At 49.2% G+C, this 13482-nt stretch overlaps 1 protein-coding gene across 1 annotated transcript in view; it reads right to left on the reverse strand.

The window, feature by feature from the left end:
• Positions 1–325: 325 nt before the first annotated feature.
• STYXL2 (serine/threonine/tyrosine interacting like 2) overlaps positions 326–13482 on the reverse strand; it is a 34654-nt gene continuing 21497 nt past the window's right edge. The window contains exons 4-6 of the mRNA XM_060133991.1: positions 11540–11771; positions 9228–9445; positions 326–3674 (exon numbers count right to left, since the gene is read on the reverse strand). Of these exons, the coding sequence (XP_059989974.1) occupies positions 856–3674; positions 9228–9445; positions 11540–11771 (3269 nt within the window). The 3' untranslated portion in view covers positions 326–855. The remainder of the gene's footprint in view (positions 3675–9227; positions 9446–11539; positions 11772–13482) is intronic.

The raw sequence follows: 13482 nt of genomic DNA on the forward strand, positions 1-13482 counted from the left end.
TCTTTTCTTGTCTCCCTCATGGTTTGCTTTTTTTTCCTGCCATTCCAGAGGGACTCTCTACCTTTAGCTTGCCACTCTCACCTGTTCTCTCTTTCTCGAGTTCCCTCTGTTACTCTCAAGGGTCCCCCTAGTGTCTTCCCACTGCACTGTATCCTAAACTAAATACTTGGTTATTATTTTTCATAATTAGGTGATAACGGTATTTTCTGGAGACACAGCTTTTGCAGCACAAGGTGAGGCTGGCTCATGGTAACACATCTGTCTCTTAAATTGGGTTTCTGCTAATATCCAAAGAGCTAAAAGTGACCAGAATGAAGAAGAAATATTTGACAACATATCAATTTAATGGAGATCCAAAACATTCAAAAGAAACAACCGGAACTCAGCATTGCTGGGAGAGGTGAGACGTGCCACAGGATAGGTTTCCTGGGCCTCATAATAGAACCTCTACATATAGAACCATGTCACGTATTCACAGCCTCCCTGGATGTAAGCTGGAGTCTCCAACAAACTACAGTGCCTTTGCAAGCTCATCTTTCTAGTCTGTGATGAACAAAATCAAATATATAAGTAAAGCACCAAAGCTTAGAGGACACTGGGCAACAGAAATGGTGTCAGCTTGTCCCTCATTTGGACCTTACATTTATGTCTCTTCTCCTCCTTCTCTGCTTCCTCCCTACACCACATCCAGTGCCCTTCTGCCTGGTACCTCTCATTTCACTTCTGCCCCTCCATATGATCCTCTCCACAACCTTGTCCCTTGATGGGCTGTGGCAATGTATGCCCTGAGCCCTGTGCTAAGCCGTATGGCCTCTCCCTGTGTTCTCAGTCTCTCCCAGATCCACTTTGCCCAGCTTAATCCTCCCTCCTTCTCTGCAGCTTAGTCCTGGTTTCTTCTTGCCGGCGTCTCCAGGCAGCAATGATGGCTTCATCGTCCATTTCTTCCTCCTCCTCCCTGTCAGTGCTTCTCCGATACTGGGACCGCCGCCCTGAAGCAAACCTCCCTTCCTCTCTCTTTTCCGTCCTCTCCTTCTCTCCCTCCTCTTCAGACCTCATGAAGCTCTGGGTGAATTTCCTCTTGGCTCCAAATTCAGAAAAATCTGACTTGGCTGACTCTTCCACATCTTCCCAGTCCCTGGGTCTGGCCCAATTCGGACGCCGTGGTTCTGGGGACTCTTCCCCTTCAGAGGGCTCAGGGGTCTGGCGGAAAAAGTAGGGCTCTGGGCTTTCCTCTCGGGAGCTTGAGGTCTCACTGAACATGGACCTGGAGAACGTGTGCATCTCTCTGCCCTCCCTGGTGGAGGAAGCAGAGAACCGTGAAGTGCTTCTTACGGAGTTGCCATTGGCCTCATGGTAGGAGGAGGTGTCCTGCTCCTCTGACCGGGATTTGGAGAACTTGTAACTGGAGGACTTAGACTCCGTCTCCCGGAGCAGGGAAGATCTGGTGCACTTCCCCCTGGAGCTTCCAGACCAATCACTTTGGGGAGGAGACTTTTCCTCTGTCCTGAGGCCACTGAGCCACTTATTAATACTGCTCTCCATCTCTTTGCCAGCTCTGCTGCTACTTCCATAACTATCAGAGACAGCCAGGGAGGAGGAGGTGTCTGTTTCGGGTTTCTGGGAATCACTGCGGGAAGAATACCGGAAGCTCCCTATGGCACTGTCAGTGTCCTCATCCCTATCACCCACGTCATCATCCTCATCTTCCTTGACCTTCTTCTTCTTGAAAAGGGAGCTGCGTCTGTTGTCAGAGGCCAGCTTCTCCATTTTGTACTCAGACATCTTCTCCCTCAGCTCTGTCTGCATCTCCTTCTCCTTCCGGCCAAGCTCCTTTAGGTCAACACTGTCAGCAAAGAGGCTACAGATGGGCTTGCTGGTCCCCCTCACTTTGCTCCCAGTACCTTCAGCTCTTGAGCTCCGTGTGATGTGGGTGGACAGCATGGACTGCGTGTCGGAGCTGGGTCTTGCCTGGCTTTGAGGGAGCAGGCAGCCGCCCAGGGAGGAGTTGCTCTGGCCACTAAGCATGGAGACTTTGTCACCCCCCAGGCAGCTGGCTGCTGGTGCCACCTTCATGCTTGCAACAGATGGTGAGCGGGACAACAGCAGCCCTTCATTTTGCTTCTGGGTGAGAGTTTCGCTGACTACGTTGACAATCCAGTTCTGAATGCTGGCAATGGAGATGGTGTCTCCGGGCCCCACTGGCAGGTTAGGTAGAGGTGTGGTGGGGGCGGAGGCCGAGCACCCCCCTGCATTGCTTAGGGCCTGACAGGGATGGGAGCTGTGGCTTTGGGCACTGAGCACCGACCCTGTGTCCCCACCAGCACTGACTGAGGGGGCTGCGGACCAGAATGTAGACAGGGGGATGCTTCCGCTGGCAGCCGAGCTATCTGCCTCCCAGCTTCCCATGGACTGGCTCTCCTCCAGTGTCTGCCTGCTCCTCTCCAGCAGCTCCAGCCTCCGTTGCCTCTTCTTGGCCAAGGCCGAGTCTTCTCCCTTGCTGAGCTCCAGCACCTCCTCCTTGTTCTCACTGCCCACCTTCTGGTGCTTCAGCTTCCAGGCCTGGTAGGCGGATAGGTTGACGTCAGAGAGGTTCTTCTTCTCCCCCTCGGCCTCCTCTGCACGTTGCTCGCTGCTGCCGTCTCCTGCCTCCGAGTCTTTCTTGTGAAATCCAAATTGGATTCTCTTGATCTTCCACCTTTCCAGGGCAGTGAGCTTGTCCTTGTTCCTGTGGCAGAAGTTATAGAAGGAGCTGGCCTCAGAGGACACACTCTCCTCGTCATCCTCCCGCACCCCGCTCCCCACCTCCGGGCTGGCGTCTCCTTCCTCTCTCTTGCTCCTGGAGTGGTACCTCCGCGAAGCCTCCTTCTCAATCTCCAGTAGCCTCTGGTTCCACGTGTCCCAGGTGCTCTCCGTGGACACCGAGTCAGAGCGGCGTCTCCCGCCTCGGTTCAGGCTCATCTCCAGCTGCTGCTTCAGGACCCGGATGTCGTGGCTGCTCACACTGTCGGAGGTGCTGCTCTCACTCGTCGCGTGCCTCCGTCTTCTGCTCACAAAGGAGCCGTCGTCACCCTCCTCCTCCTCTTCCTCCTCCCTACTCCACTTCCGGTGCCCCTCTGCCTGGTACCTCTCATTTCGGCTCTGCCACTCCCTGACGATTCTCTCCACATCCTCATTCTCGGGCTCCTGCTCACTCTGGCTGGAGGAGGCTGAGCGCCTGTCGTCCCTGCCCTGGGGGACCTTGCCTGTGGGGAGACCCTGCCCCTTCTTCCACGCCTCGTAGAGTTTCTCCTCCTCTTCTTCATCGATGAGGGTGAGGGGCTTGGAGGCTCGGCTGGCCTCCCCCAAGGAGGAGCTACTCAGGTGACTGGTGGCGTCATCCTCCTCTTCCACGGTGAGGGCGTGCACTCTGGCCCCAACCGTGCTCCCTGCGTCCTCGCCCTCCTCCGCCTCCTCTTCTCCACCCTCCCTGCCGAAGTCCTCTTCTCTCTCCTCCATCAGCTTCTCATTGAGCTCCCGGAGCTGCTTCAGGAAGCCGTCGTTGGGGTAGATGGCCCGCTTCTTGCGCACGGTCATCAAGGCCTCCAGGATGGTCATATTGTGGAAGATCATCAGGTAGGCGACCACCAGCACTGCTGAGCGGCTGATGCCCATTTCACTGCTGACCAGGACTTTCCCTGAGAAGAAAACACAAGAGATAGTGATGTAACGGCACTTGTATTTTTTTTAAGAGCTGTTTTGATGTGCTGGATTTAATATGTTTCCTTGGCATCTCATATTCATCCATGCTTAAGTCCCATGAGGCACAGGAATCATTGTCCCCATATTACAGATGTCACACAGAGCACTGACACTGCCCTGTGCTTGAGGAAACATTTTCCACATTTTCTGAACACAGCAGGGAGTGGGGAGTGGGTGGGGAAAAAAGGAACTAACCACTGTCCCCATTCTTGAAACACTGGAGTGCACTTTCTCTCCACCAGACTGAGCATCAGAAGGAGGAAAAATAAAAGAATAGAGAAGAAAAGGAATGAGCCTAGGATGAATGAATCATAGAGAAGTAGAATCTCAGTGCTGGAAAGGACCACAAGTCCCTTGAGAATTCCTTTGACAACTTCCTTGATGCTGGATAACCCATCATCCAGACTCTGCCAGATGCTTCCAGGGACAGAGAGCTCAGTATCTTAGACAGATAGACAGACAGACACACACACACACACCCCTCTCATTCCATATTTATGTCATTCTAATTTTTTGAAAATTCTTTCACATGTTAGGGCAAAGGATAACTTTCTGTAACAGGCACCCAGTGTTCCTGCTTTGACATACAAAGGTAAATAATAAATATATCTGTATGAATCAGATCTTTAATACAAAAATCTTTTTTTTTTTTTTGCGGTACGCGGGCCTCTCACTGCTGTGGCCTCTCCCGTTGCGGAGCACAGGCTCCGGACGCGCAGGCTCAGTGGCCATGGCTCACGGGCCCAGCCGCTCCACGGCATGTGGGATCCTCCCAGACCAGGGCACGAACCCGTGTCCCCTGCATCGGCAGGCGGACTCTCAACCGCTGCGCCACCAGGGAATCGCAATACAAAAATCTTTAAGAAAATCACGATCATATTCTTCACTAGAGTTTTTTTTTTCTTTTTCTTTTTTCTTTTCCTCGCTATTCTAGGTCTTTCAATCATTAGTTAAACATTTTTTCATGTTCCATTACTATACTTGCCACTCTCTTTAGGTCAAACTTGAATTTATCAGTTTTATTCCTAAGGAAGCTGTGTCAGTACGGAGCAAGATATTTCAGGTTTGGACTGACCCATACAGAGTAGAGTGGGCCCCTTGCCACTCTTTTTCTGGGCACTGGGTCTTCACTGATGCCATCTGAGCTTGCAATGTGGGTGGATATATCACACAGTGAACTCAAATTATCTTTTTTATCAATTGAAACCTATAAAGCCTTCTAAAAAAACTGCTATCAAACCATGTCTCTCTTATCTTGCAGCATTCTTAAAACATAAAGATAACCCTACAAATTCCTATTGATGTTTTTGGTAGTTATAGCCTGTTCTTATAGGCTAACAGAAGCTTTTGCCAGTCTCAATTCTACCATTCAATAGATCAGTTATTCCCCAGCCTCCCCCTCTGCTTTGCATCCTTCACAAACATGACAAACATGCCTTCATTCTATGACTGTTTAAAATGCACACTGGGACCGCTAGAGATCTCCCTCCAGGCTGTCATCAATCTATTTGTCAACAGTCTTCGGGGATATTTGTTAAATCAGTTAAGAGTCCTATTTTACAATATGGGCTGGGGGTGACTTCTATTATTATATCTTAGTACCAGTTAAGACCATGTCTTTGTCACATAGAAGGCCAGAGACCAAGGCAAGACTTGAGGGCCCTGAGGTCCAATAATGCTGAAAGGCCTTAATGCCAAGGGCCAGCAGCCACTAGGGGGAGGTAAGCAAGCAGAATCAAAGCCACTAAAAGAGCATCTACAGATTCAATGTCTTATCCCCTCCCTCCTCCAGCTCAGGGCTCAGCTGTCCCTCAGCAAGGATCCCCTTTTAACTGGCCGACCAGGTCACAATTTACTACAATTAGTACCAAGGTCTCATTCACTACTTCTGGAGGTGGTTACTAGGCCAGCTCACTTCAGGACACTTCAGGACACAGGCAGCTAGGCTTCCTCATAAGGGCATCAAATACAATTAGACTCAGTCTGGTGGAGGCCAGGTTGGGGTGCCATGCTTTTCTGTGCTATGTTCCTTACACCTGGGATTCCTCTGAAGAATGTCAGGGGCAGCCTGAGGGACAGGGGAGAGCTGGGTGGGTCAGACTTGGGGCCCCACCCAATGCACCCAGAGCAACGAAAGGATTTTTTTATTTTCTCTGTTAGGCACAAGGCCACCCTAATGTATAGCTTATGCTTGACACAACTCGAGGGAACGCCTTTAACTTTGAAGTCAAAGTTGATTTGTTTGGTTATGATGAAAACTCCCCAGCAGTAAAATGGCTTGAGGAAGGTGGTCTTTTTTCTAATTTGCAGTTGCCATCTTGATTAGCAGCAGGGCTGATGGCGGGGGGCGGGGGGGAGGGACGTGGGGGGGGTGGTCTGTGCTTAAAGATTTGAAGAGTACAGCTAGTGGAGAGAGCCCTGGACTTGAGTAAGGCTGGGTTCCAGTTCTCTCACACTCTCAGTATGCCTTTATATGGCAGGCATTTGTTTTGTATCCTCCCAATTCATAATTCTGCTTTTCCTCAGAACTTTCCCCCTCTCTGCACCCCAGGAAAATGAGAAGTACTTGCCCAGAAGCCACCCCCCTTGCCACTGTGGATAGAATTTAGGGTAGACAAAGGACCAGAATCTGACACACAAATTTTCTCTCCAGGGAACGTGGAAATGGAACTGAGGCAGGAAGTTAGCGGTTATTGTCAGGCCTGTGGTGGGCCATGCTCTCTGAGGTAGAAAGCAGTGATGGAACCAAGAGTCCTGAGGCTGTCCAGTCCTTGTTCCAGACCATCCTGGGGCCACCTTCCTGTCTTTGGATTTCTCCTTGTATTGCTGTAATTAATGCTTTTGTTGCATTTTGTTAAGTAGTTTCAGATGCTTTCTACTTACTGCCGATCAAAGGAATCTTAATTATTTCATGGTGGCCATCACTTAACCTGATGAGCGGGATTTCCCAATTTGCAAAATGTAAATGCCTTCTCAAGGGGTCATTGTGATTATTATGTAAAATGCTCAGAGCCAGGGGTATGTTTTGCCTTCTTCCTTGTTAAGAACTGACTCGGAAGCGTCCTAGAGTGGAGAAAAACCACAGAAACTAAGGCTCAGGAGATTAATTCCAGAGATGGTGACAGCTGTCTGCCCCGGGGTAGGAAGTGCCCACAAAGGCTACAACCACTGTAAAGGATATGCCGTCCTTTCCCTGCCTCGCAGGGGTGCGGAGACTAGGGAGGGTGAGCCTGAAGGCAGCTGATAGCACCAAGGGGAGAGGAGATGGTCTGCAGGACGCACCGGCCGGGCAGGTGATGGGGACCACCCGATCGACCCGGCAGAGCTGCTGCGCTCGCCCGCAGGCCCTGCGGCACCGCTTTGGGTCGCGGGGAGAACCTGCCCTGGAGGGAGTGCTGCCGTCTCCCTCTCCGCGAGACAGGACACTTGCCTGCTCCGGCCTCGCAGCTCTTGGACGCCCAGCCCGCCGCCTCCCTGCCACGCCGCCACCCTCCGGGCAGCTTCACCCGCTTCTGGGGATGCGTTTCGGCTCTGCGAGCCGCCTCATTCGCCCGGGATGCTGCTCGAGCCCCGCCGGCCGGTTGCCGCGGCTATGGCTTCCCTCGTTCGGCCGAGAAGTGGCCGTCAGCACCCGGAAAAGCAGCGGAAGAAATCCCGTCTCCCACAGACCCTTGGCAGACACACCCAAGTCCACTTTTGTCAGAAGAAATACGTTCTTAAAAGTAGGTTTTTTAAGCATTGAAAAGGGGAGAAAATCATTTTATATAGAGATATGATTATTATATACATAACATTTATAAATTATAATTTAATAAAAATGTATACATATATAAAAATATTTCCCCTCTCTGTCTCTCTCTCTCCCTCTTTTTTTTTTTTCTCTCTCTCTCTATATATATGTATCCATTAAAAATTACCCTTCCTGGCCATTGGTGATGATAGGAAATGTCCTTCGCAGGAATAGTTAATAACATTCATTATAGTAACGGCTGTAACTTTTTTTGCGGTACGCGGGCCTCTCACTGCTGTGGCCTCTCCCGTTGCGGAGCACAGGCTCCGGACGCGCAGGCTCAGCGGCCATGGCTCACGGACCCAGCCGCTCCGCACCATGTGGGATCCTCCCGGACCGGGGCACGAACCCGTGTCCCCTGCATCAGCAGGCGGACTCTCAACCACTGTGCCACCAGGGAAGCCCTGTAACTTTTTAAACATTTATTATTTACCCAGTTCTATGCGAAGTAAGCCCTTATATGCATTTTTACAATTTTAATCCTCACAGCAATTTTAGGAAAATTAGATCTATTTGTTCTATAGATAAGGAAACGGCGGTTCCTTGTATAGAGAGAACAGAGCAAATCCTGGACTGAAGCATGGGTTTTTGGGCACCAGATCCTGAACTCCCACCCGCTCTCACTGCATTGGTTTCAGCCTCTCCTCATTGAGATCCTCATTGAGATGGACGTCCCATCAACTCTCTAGATAGTCTCCTATCATCCCACTTAGACTACAGTGACAGCCTCAGCACTGCTCTCCTCACTCCCACTCTCCCCTCCCCTCCCACCCGGTCTTGTCTTCAAAGCCCAGGGAGTGAGTTTTCCATAATGCAGATCAGATCAAGGTGCCTTTCAACTCCCTTACCTTGGTCCTCAACTTCCTGCACGATGGACCCCTGCCACCCTTATCTACCAGGCTAACCCACACTCGCCTTGTGATTCCTGAATACACCAAGCTTATTCCACCTTAGGAATTTTGCACTGGCATGTCCCTTGGCCAGGAATGTTCTTCTTCCAATTTTTCTATGGCTAGTTCGTTCTTATCACTCAGCTTAAATGCCCCCTTCTCCGAGAGTCCTTCTCAACCACTCTTTTTTTTCCTTCTGTTTATTTATTTACATCTTTATTGGAGTATAATTGCTTTACAGTGGTGTGTTAGTTTCTGCTGTATAACAAAGTGAATCCGTTATACATATGCATATGTTCCCATATCTCCTCCCTCTTGCATCTCCCTCCCTCCCAGCCTCCCTATCCCACCCCTCCAGGCGGTCACAAAGCCCCGAGCTGATCTCCCTGTGCTTTGCGGCTGCTTCCCGCTAGCTATCTACCTGAGGGAGCTAGCCAGACACTCCAACGTATCATTCCAGTTCTCATCTCTGCCTCACGCTGATCAGCATCTGACATTTTTCTTTTTCTTTCTCTTTTCTTTCTAATTTTTTCTGCCTTCACTACAATGTAAGTATCAAAGGCCAGAAGCTTTATCTGTATCTTTCACCACAATGCCTGGAATAGCACCTGGCACATGTTGGGCCCTTAATAATTACTTATTGGATGAATGATGGTCCATTCCTTTCCCCTTGTCCTAGAATGAGACAACAACTGTCTCAAGACAGATGACCTCCAGACAGCAGATAACCTGGAGGTTTTCATAACATTCCTTTTGTCCTTCCTCCCCCTGTGGAATTCCAGCAGCCTGGAGCAGACAGACCGCCTCACCTCTATAGGTCAGCAGGGCTTCATCCAGGAACTCGGCTGCCTTCCGGAAATGCTGCGAGATGTTCACCTCAGGGAAGTCATCGACCTCCACACCCAGGTACTGGATCTCCAGGCCAGTGTAGAATTCAGGCCCAGTGTAGACGCCGGTGCCATGAGCAGCATTCAGGATGTGGGTAATTCCCAGCCTCTTCAGCCTCCCCTTGTTCACAGCCACGCTCCTGAACGGAAAAAGGCAGAGGCATTTTTTGCCAGAGTCAGAACTAGAAAGGTGCCTTACCACTGAGATTGGAAGCCTGCTTCAGCCAGGTCAGGAGGGCCACAGCTGGGTGAATACCTCCTTCTCTGCTCACCCATGTGTCTGGGGCTCACTGGAAATATTATTTTAAAAAGGGACCGGTGACTTAGCTGTGGCGAGAGAGAGAAGGGACGGGGAGCTGGGCAAGGGAGGACAGGAGAAAGAAGAGAACAAGACTGATGTGTAAGGAAAGCTTTGATTGGCCCAGAGACCTCTAGGCTAAAATTCCATGCCTTTGGGATGCACAGTTATCAAGACACAGAAGTGGCAGGCAAAAATAATAATAAAATGTGTGCTTCACACTGATATGGCATGCTATATTTTTCAAAGTGCTTTCATATGCATTAGTTTATTTTATCCTAATAATAAACTTAAGAGGTAGACAGCACAACTATTCTTTTTGTTTTATAGGTATTATTATTCCCCCCCATTTTTATAAATTGGGGTATAGTCGCTTAACAATGTTGTGTTAGTTTCTGCTGTACAGTGAAGTGAATCAGCTATATGTATCCATATATCCCCTTCCCATTTGAAGATTGTAAAAATGAATCAGATAGCTTTTATGACTTGTTCAAAGAAAAAGACTCTGAATAAGAACTGGGGTTCAGGGTTTCTAGTTCAGAGCTTTTTTTTTTTTTTTTTTTGGTACGTGGGACTCTCACTGTTGTGGCCTCTCCCATTGTGGAGCACAGGCTCCGGACGCGCAGGCTCAGCGGCCATGGCTCACGGGCCCAGCCGCTCAGCAGCATGTGGGATCTTCCCGGACCGGGGCTCGAACCCGCGTCCCCTGCATCGGCAGGCGGACTCTCAACCACTGCGCCACCAGGGAAGCCCCCAGAGCTCTTTTTACTGCAGCGGAATAAATAGAGCTTAGTTTAAAGAGGCCCTGATGACAGTTGCCCAATAAGGAGCAGAAGCCTTTAGCTGGTGATATCTGGAGATGCCCAGGGTCCCTGTTGATCACAATGTGAATGTTTCTGCATCTACAGAGCTAATTAGGGATCACTCAGGACTTGGTGCTCAGCTCTGGGAATCAGGTCCCGGGCAACCAATTACACCACAGTGGAGTACAAGACCCAATGTCCAAAGCTATTTTCCCTACTGCCTTCCCTGGGGACCCCAGATTCCCTCCCTTGCATCTAGGTATATGGGTAATTACACTGGGAAAAGATCTTATTAAGTAGCCGATAGATCAGCAAAACGAATTTCACAAACCAGCCTATGGCTACCAATTATGCACCGGCAAGACCACAACAAAAGCACCAGGATGTGAGTGAGCTGTTTTGGGTTTTGTTCTGGAAACCACTGATAAACTTTTGAAGAATAACATTTTTTTCTTATTATAAAAACAACACATGTTTACTGTAGGAAATCTGTACAATTCAAAAGAAACCCAAAGAAGAAAATGGAAATCACTTACAGAACCACCTCCTAGAGAGAAGTACTATAAACTTTTTATCACATTTGTTTCCAATTTGTTGTCAATGTAAAAAGCACATACACACACAGACATACACACATACTGTATATATTACTCAGTTAGCATCATATTATATGTATTTGTTTTATAACTTCTTTATCCTCTCAATATATTGTGGACACTTTCATAAGTTGGTAAATATATATAAAATCAATATTGTCAATGGCTCCAAATGTCCCATTATGTGGTTGTTATGGATGTCATGGGATGATGGTGATAGGGAAGCGTGTGTTGGCAAGGCTCTGGGCAGGAAGGGAGGCCCAGAAAAGGCACCTGGAGGGGCCAGGCTATGATAGAGAGCCCTGGCAGAAGGTTGGAGGTTAAGCAGTCATGCCAGCATTTTTGCCCAGGGATCTCCGTGTGCAGGTGGGTGGGTGGGGCCATTCTCCAAGTTCAGGGCTGGGAAAGTAGTCAGGCAGCATCAATTTGCTGGAGGGAGCTATTGAGCCTTTGGTCAAAGTTGGGGGACCTTCATCTCAGGCACTACCCAGAGTGGTAGGACAAAGGATCATGGTCCCCCCCAGACATCAGACTCACTTCTCTGCTATAAAGACGTTGGGCCAGACCTCATCCACCTCATTCCAGGGAGCCTCTTGGCGGTCTTGGGCCAAGGCCCGCTGTAGGTCCAGGATGCAGGGAGTGTTGTACAGGCTGGTGTCATCCATCTTTTCCCTGACACGGTTGTACAGGTCCTCCACAAGCAGCTGCTCGGCAGACTCCAGCATGCCTGGACCCTTTGTCTCAGCTTTGACCCCCCGCGGCTTGAGTTCTAGGAGGACAAGGAAGTATTCTCATCAAAGAGGAGGAACACCAGGGCCTTCCCTGCTCCTTGGGAGAACCCACTCTTGGCCCATTTGCGGCCAGGACTCTGCATATGGGCTGAATTCATTTCAGATCCAGCAGGATCTGATCTGCCAGGAAGGACTTAATGGGGACCCAGGAGGAGCCTGCATTGGCCTGGACACTTGTGGTCAGGGTCAGCAGCATAGGTGTACTGGGGTGGGAGAAGGGACATCAGTTTCCATCATTTCCTCCCATATTTCTCTAAAGCTGGCTGATAATTTCTTAGACCGAGGTCCTTAAGTAGCCGGTGTATGCCCAATTTATACTTGTAAATCCCACAGTGACCCACACAAATTAGATGCTTCGAAGCATTTACCAAATGAATACATGGCGTTCTTTAGTAACATAATTCATTCGATTAGTTTGACTCCTTTACACATGGAAGGCAAATAACTCTGGGAAAAGTGAAACTTTCAGCAGTCACTTATGCTAGGTCACCTTCTAATACACCTTTAATTTACTTATTTAATTTATTGTCTGTTTCCCCCACTAAAGTGTGGGCGCCTGTGGTCCTCAGCCTCCCAGCTCTCTGACAGGTGGCAACAGTTTCCTAGGAGCTCTGATGCCAGTCACAAAACATCACTCGGGGCCTTTCTGACAACAGCCCAGAAAAGCTCAAATTTCGAATGAATTCAAATTCTATTCACCTGCCTCTCGAGTGAAACTTTATCTTCTCCTCCTAATGTATTTGCTCCCAAATTATCAAATTTGGAAGAAGGTAAGAGCTTTCCTTTCTCTAAGAAGGTATACAAGAGAGCAAAACCTTTCCTTTCACTTTGTAGCCCAAAAATACTGAGTAGAGAGAGGGGAAAAGAAGGTAAGTAGGAAAGGAGTGTCCTCTGTGCTGGCCATACCCTCTTGCTGGCATCACCTCCTTCCCTCGTGGGTGAAGAGTGCAGCCACGTTTGGCAATAGACGTGGCCCCGCCCTTCACAGAATGAGCAGGTGTCTGTAAGCCGTGCTGCTCAAGGCTGCGGATCCAGGAGTCCTGGGTTCTGCCCAGGGCTGGCAACTTCATTTCCCTAAAGCTTCCCTCTCCTCTCCACCCTCGTCTAAACCACCTGATGTGCACCCACATCCCTGCACAGGTCTCAGCTCTAAATGTTCTTTGATATCCGTTTCAAAAGCAGGAAGAAGAAAACCTCTGCAATCCCAGTGCTCTATTTTGCTTAAAAATAGATGAAGCGTTCCTATTTTCTCCACCACTCTTGGCTCTCCTGGGGTCTTACATGGCAAATGTAAAAACCCCTCTCTTTCCCTCCCCTACTTAGATATCTTTCCTCTACTACATGGAAAAAAAAAAAAAAACAACTCCCCACTGCCTCATTAAAATATACAGCAATGTCTTCCTCGGCTATTTATATAGCAGGTTATTGTTTTGATTTCTTCCCCTTCCAATTGAAAAACAAATGTCCCAGCCCCTTATCCCCACTGGGAGCTCCTACTTTCCCTAGGTCTCTGCTCCACGCTTCAGCCGCATCAATCCCTCCCATTTATTTCTATTCGCTGAGGCTTCTTCAGAAGAGAGTAAAGCCCAGACATTTCTCCTTTGCACTCTGTCAGATGTGTGGCGTATGCAGACTTTCCTGAAATTGGAGGGTTCTTCGACATCCATTGTTACCCCTCTAATCACTACT

The sequence above is a fragment of the Lagenorhynchus albirostris genome, chromosome 2, assembly GCF_949774975.1.
Source record: "Lagenorhynchus albirostris chromosome 2, mLagAlb1.1, whole genome shotgun sequence".
NCBI classification, from domain to species: domain Eukaryota; kingdom Metazoa; phylum Chordata; class Mammalia; order Artiodactyla; family Delphinidae; genus Lagenorhynchus; species Lagenorhynchus albirostris.